A 6,286-nucleotide genomic window follows, 5' to 3' on the forward strand; every position below is an offset into this window, starting at 1 on the left:
TTTATTTATTTCTTCGTTTCCTTTCCTTACTGGGCTATTTTTACCTTTTTGAAGCCCTTGGGCTTATAGCATCCTGCTTTTCCAACTAAGGTTGTATCTTAGCTTATAATAATAATAATAATAATAATAACTGATTTATTTGAAGTAATTTTATAGCTACAATTGGTAGATTGGTGCATTAAAACTGTGCTTTCGGTGGAGGTATGTATTGATTAAGGATTACATAATAAAAATCATATATATATATATATATATATATATATATATATGTGTGTGTATATATATATATATATATATATATATATATATATATATGTATATATATATATATATATATATATATATATATATATATATCACTTATCTGAAACCCCTTAAATCATGGAGTTAGATGACTCATAACAAAAGGATTATTTTTTCTTTTCGTTTCTAATAAGAGATTTCAGTGTATCTTATGTCACAGAATATTAGGAAATCTAAAAGTTGTGGGCTGGTAGTCAGTGTTACCAATAGATTTAGTTGATCTCACTAGTTTTCTGTATGTGGCAAGATTTCTGTTTATTTTCCCATATATTTGTTATCTAAATAAGAAAGGTCCAAACGATAAATGTGTGTCTGCTTGCGAATAATTCTAGTGAATACATTTTTTTTATATTTTCCTAATCAACAGACGGAAAAAGGCACGAATGACTTTGGATCATGGAAAAATTATCAGAGGAAAAATATCTTGCAATAATATGAATAGAGATGGATAACTAATTTTAGCAATAGCCTTTATGTAGTGTCATATGAATCAACAAACTTATCTATAGTTACGCAAGCTGCTTTTCAGAGTATAATTATTTCACATTTAAACCATAACTTTATATACCCTCTTTATACATGAGTTTTTGCTAAAAACTAAATCACTTACCAAGGAAATGATTTGATGGCCATGAAAAGTCGTGGTTGAATGCGAGAATTTAACATAATTTTGACAGCTCTCAGTTATGTCTATCTTCGATTATTTTCCTACTTTGCAAGATGACTTGTGAGTTTTAATCATTCAAATAACAACGAAATAAAGACCATTTACGTAAAGGCTCATTTACATGACTAATTTTATGTTTTGCATTGAATATGCTAATTACATTAATGGGCCATCTTTTCACTTAAAATATTTCAAGTAAGCCTACACAACGAGAACAACTAAAACTGTTAAAGTGTCGTAAGAGTTTCCGAAGAACAATAACAATTTCAGAACTATAAGAAATAATAATAATAATAATAACCTTAATAACACTAATAACAACAACAGTAATAATACTACTAATAATAACAACAATACTACTACTACTACTACTACTACTACTACTACTAATAATAATAATAATAATAATAATAATAAAGATAAGAGCAATACAAACACCAATAACAACAACTATAGAATTATAACCGTTTCCGGGGCAAAAATAAGCATAGTAGTAATAACATATATAATAATACATTTGGAAAAAACTGATGGAGGATATGCAATAAGAGATACCTGTCATATGAAACATTAAATGGAATTTCATATAAAGAAAATGCATCACTGATATCTTTACCAAACACAGGGATAACTAGAGGGGCACTCAGTAGAGAGCATGCCTTCGCCACGCCAAGGAGTCTTATCTTGCTCTTAACTCCACTGTGTACTTGTACTTCAATGTATTTTCCTCAAAATCTGATGGATTTATCCTTGGGTCATACCCCATATGTCCACCAAGTTTCATTGAAATTGGTTTTGTAGTTTTTGCACAATGGTGTTTACAAACTAAAGTAACAGAATATTTGCCATTTCTTAACATTGCGAGTATTTTCAAAGTATTGCTGCGTACATTTCTTTGAGGCTTTATTCAAAATGTTACAGATTCATCCTTGGATCACATACAACATAACTACCAAGTTTGGACAAAATTGGTACGATAATCTTTGTTGTTCACAAAAAAAAAAAAAATCTTATTTTTCACAATAAGTATATTAATACTTATTGTGAAACTTCAAAGTCATGCGTGAAAAAAATCTCATTACTTAGTTCAAAGACCAACAGTAAAATGACATTACAAAGTGGACATTATGGAAAGAATCAGATTTCACGGCGCTCTGTTTAAACATCTGGGCTAACGTATACATTAATAGCCCTTTTAATGAGGTATATAATATGCAGTATAATTCGGTCTCACTATTGAGAACAGGGTAATGACACCGGCTACAGCACAACTTTTAAGACGATGTCTTGAAAATAACCATTATTATTATTATTATTATTATTATTATTATTATTATTATTATTATTATTACCATCATCATCATTAACTAAGCTACAACCATATTTAGAAAGTTAAGATGCTATAAGCCCAAGAACTCCAACAGGGAAACACTAGCCCAGTGAAGAAAAGAAGTAAGGCAACAGATAGAATAGTCTGCTTAATTGTACCAATCAAGAGAACTAACCCAAGACAAACCCCTTGAGTGAAGAACAAAAGAACCAATCAAATTTACTTGGGTTTCATTTGCACGTGGTAATGTTCAACGTTTATAGCTTAGACGAAAGATACACTGTTATAAATTTGCATTAAAAAAAAGAAAAAAAAAAACTGTAAATGTCTGGCAACATTTATTCCAGGATTTTTAGTTTTAAAAACGGATATATTGACGTAAAGGAGTGATATTACGGTCACAACCATAAAAGATAATAACAAAGTAAGGTAAAATTACGGTCGCCTGTATTTTACTGAAATTTGGTTGAGAACAGTATATTTTTACGGAGAATTTCAGATTCAAATTACTTTTTTTCTTTTTTCTAACAGTGTATAGTTTAAGAAACAAGAGATGAGTATTCTTCTTACTTCAAGAGGTGACTGATCGAAAAGATTTGGTAAAACAATTGACCCTCGAGTATAAATTTACTGCCTAAAATTGAGAAGGATTTGATGACTACTGGTTACCTACAGAAAAAATATTAAGAGAAACTGTGATCTATTTTTTAGGCTATTGCAGTAAATATTCACAGCCGGTATTATTGAAGTAAATTGAAATCGGTGGAAACTCTTCATCTCGACTCTGATGGGCAAAATAGAAGCTTCAGTGACATTGGGATTGGATATTTACAGTCAACTAATATATATATATATATATATATTTATATATATATATGTATATATATATATATATATATATATATATATATATATATATAAAATATATATATATATATGTATATATATATATATATATATATATATATATATATATATCAACAAAATATTATCTGTAGATTCATGGCGGTCGATTGGCACAAAATCTGCAAATATTTTCGTTATGAACATGAATATATCTTTAACAATAAAAGAAAAGTATTGAGGGCCGCCAACGCAAGAACCCGCGTTCCACATAAGTCGGGATAGTCTTATCAGAACAGAACATAATAAAAAATAACATTTCGATGTGATATTTTATACTTAACCATCGACTTCTTTTGTATGAAGCAAGGGTTTTAAAAGGACTTCTTACTTATGTTGCCATTATTAATGTTTGCATAACATAGAAAAATAGTTAACAACTGAATTCTTACTTATGTTGCCATTATCAATGTTTACATACCATAGAAAAATAACAATTAACAACTGACTTCTTACTTATGTTGCCCTTATTAATGTTTGCATACCATAGAAAAATAATGATTAACATAAGTCCATAGCTAAGGGGATTATGAATCGTTTTAATGTTCGGACCAAGATACCTTGTGGGCTTATAAAGACGAAGTTGGCCAGAAAAGCTGATACCGGGATGGACTACGGAAGCCTTTTAACAATGATCTCATTATTCGCGCACGATTGTTGTAACACAGAAACCAAATTAACATATAAAGAAAAGATATGTTTTATCGTATTGATATGAATAAACAGTCTCTCTACCGTTTGAAAAATTTCTCGATACTAATATTTTTCCTTGTTCTACTTTCTTTGTTCATATTCATTAGGTTAAATCTTCTTTACGATGTTTGTTTGTTTTTTTTGGTAATTTATGAAACTCAAGTTTTAAAGGTTCGAATATTTCCTATTACCAACTTCTCAAGATGATCGCAAAATTGCAGACTTATAACAAAGTTAGAGTCGGAACAGACTTTTTTAGATCTAAAAGAAAACTGCTAACAGGAAATTTGCAACTGAAATAATTCTCAAATAACATAAAATTCGCCTGAATTATTTATTTTTCATTATGAAAGCAGTTGCATATATCTTTAATTCCAGCGTTCATATATTCAGCGTACTATGTAATTTTACAATAGAGAACACCGATAAAAAATTTTTATTAAACAAACGGTAAAACTCTGGCAACATTTATTCCAGGATTGTTTACCGTTTTAAAAACGGTTACATTGACGTAAAGGAGTGATATTACGGTCACTAGCCCGTAAAAGATAACAACAAAGTAGGGTAACATTACGGTCGCCTCTATTTTACTGAAATACGGCTGAGAACAGTATATTTTTACGGAGAATTTCCGTTTAAAATTACGGTTTTTTAAACGTGTACATTTGATGTCGAAATTTTTTTTTAGGTTTTCTATTTTGCAAGGAAAGCTACATTTTATACCAGCTTTTAAAGACGCTCACTCTGTCTTATTTTCATAATTAAAATAAAGGCCAGTGATAGGGTTTCTTATCTGATTGTTAATAATTTTCTCTTTTCGTAGACTAAAAGGGAATGATAAATAATCAATTTGTATTACAAAAATAAAATTTGTATGGGAATCAGTTCGGAAAAATACAACAGGTATGATTCAACCGTTTCATTTATAATCTATTCTTGTAATGCGAATGAAAAATCTAGACAAAGTTAAAACTTATATGTACATTTGTTATATTGGATCAAAAGACCTCTATCCAAGGTTTGACTGCGTATGTCGGAAAAAACGCAATAAAATATATTACTGTTCAACAGACGACTTTAGTTTAAGAAAAATAATTGAGAACAAAAACATTGATACATAATTTCTTTTTGCTGGACTTATTTGAGTGAAAATACTATTGACTCTCACTACAGCTTTTATAAAACTAACATTAACGACATAAATCAATCTAAGGTTAAACCTGTGCGAAGATGCCCGAATTTACTTTGAAAAATAAATATTACTCATGGAAATTAAATACGTTGTATCTACTTGTTTTCGGTATTTATCAACATTAATTACCCATCCAATACAGTAAATAAATATCTAGTGCGATACTCATATATACAATGTCATTTGAATATAATAATGAATATTTCTAGATATACCGTGATGTCATTAATGTAAAGGCTGAAGTAGGAATACTTTCACCGCCTTCCTTATTTAATTAACATTTCAGAAATGACGAATCGATATTTATTTTTCTATATCTACGTAATTAGAGAGCAATCACGACAAATTACAAACTAGGAAAACCACGAAAATCCTCAACTTACCAGCATCGCTGTTAAGTGGCTCCGAAGGGGAGGAAGTGGACACGCCTTCCCCTTCCATAGAGTGAGAACTGCCTCCATCGTCCACCACGACGTCCTCCTCACCGCAATCTTCCCTGAGGTCATCATCCATGTCATCTTCGTCCAGGTCATCGTCGTCACCGGTGGTCGTGTCGCCCTCCACTTTGGTGGCGGGGATCTTCGGCGGCTCCGAACTAGCGCGGAAGTTCGCCAAGAATATCGGACCCAAATCGGAGGGCTCGGGGGATGGCCTTCGAAGGACGCGGCCTCTAGAGTCCGGCAGGAGAGTGGGAAGGAGAGATTGCAGAGGCGGCGGACAGTGAGAGGAAACGACCTGGGTCGGTGGTTGGGATTCTGGTCTTCTCGAAGACAAAAGGGATTCGATGGAGAAGGAATCCGGAGTCGTCGTTGCTTTGGCCGGTGGTGAAGACATACTTGGCTGTACGGCGATTTTGCCGTTGGCTTTAATTGTATCCCTGATGTATATGATCTATGGAAATAAAAAAAAAAATGTTTGTAGGCGTGTTAAGATACATATTTTTTTAGGTAGGTTTACAGTAATTATTTCTATTCTTTTATCAAATAATCATGATATACTTTCTAGGCTGCTGGGCGTGTGAACTTTGTTTACTACTATCATATGTGGACTCACATACAAAACATGTGTATATATATATATATTATATATATATATATATATATTATATATATATATATATATTATATATATATATATATATATATATATATATATATATATACATACATATATACTGTATATATGTGCAAATATATAT

General features: G+C 31.0%; 1 protein-coding gene across 1 annotated transcript in view; it reads right to left on the reverse strand.

Moving 5' to 3' along the window:
* The window catches only part of LOC137634772 (NK1 transcription factor-related protein 2-like), a 16,152-nt gene extending 10,178 nt beyond the window's left edge, over nt 1-5,974 (reverse strand). The window contains exon 1 of the mRNA XM_068367302.1: nt 5,472-5,974. Coding sequence (XP_068223403.1) covers nt 5,472-5,922 — 451 coding nt within the window. The 5' untranslated portion in view covers nt 5,923-5,974. The remainder of the gene's footprint in view (nt 1-5,471) is intronic.
* Nucleotides 5,975-6,286: the final 312 nt, after the last annotated feature.

This window comes from Palaemon carinicauda, chromosome 45 (assembly GCF_036898095.1).
Source record: "Palaemon carinicauda isolate YSFRI2023 chromosome 45, ASM3689809v2, whole genome shotgun sequence".
Lineage (NCBI taxonomy): Eukaryota > Metazoa > Arthropoda > Malacostraca > Decapoda > Palaemonidae > Palaemon > Palaemon carinicauda.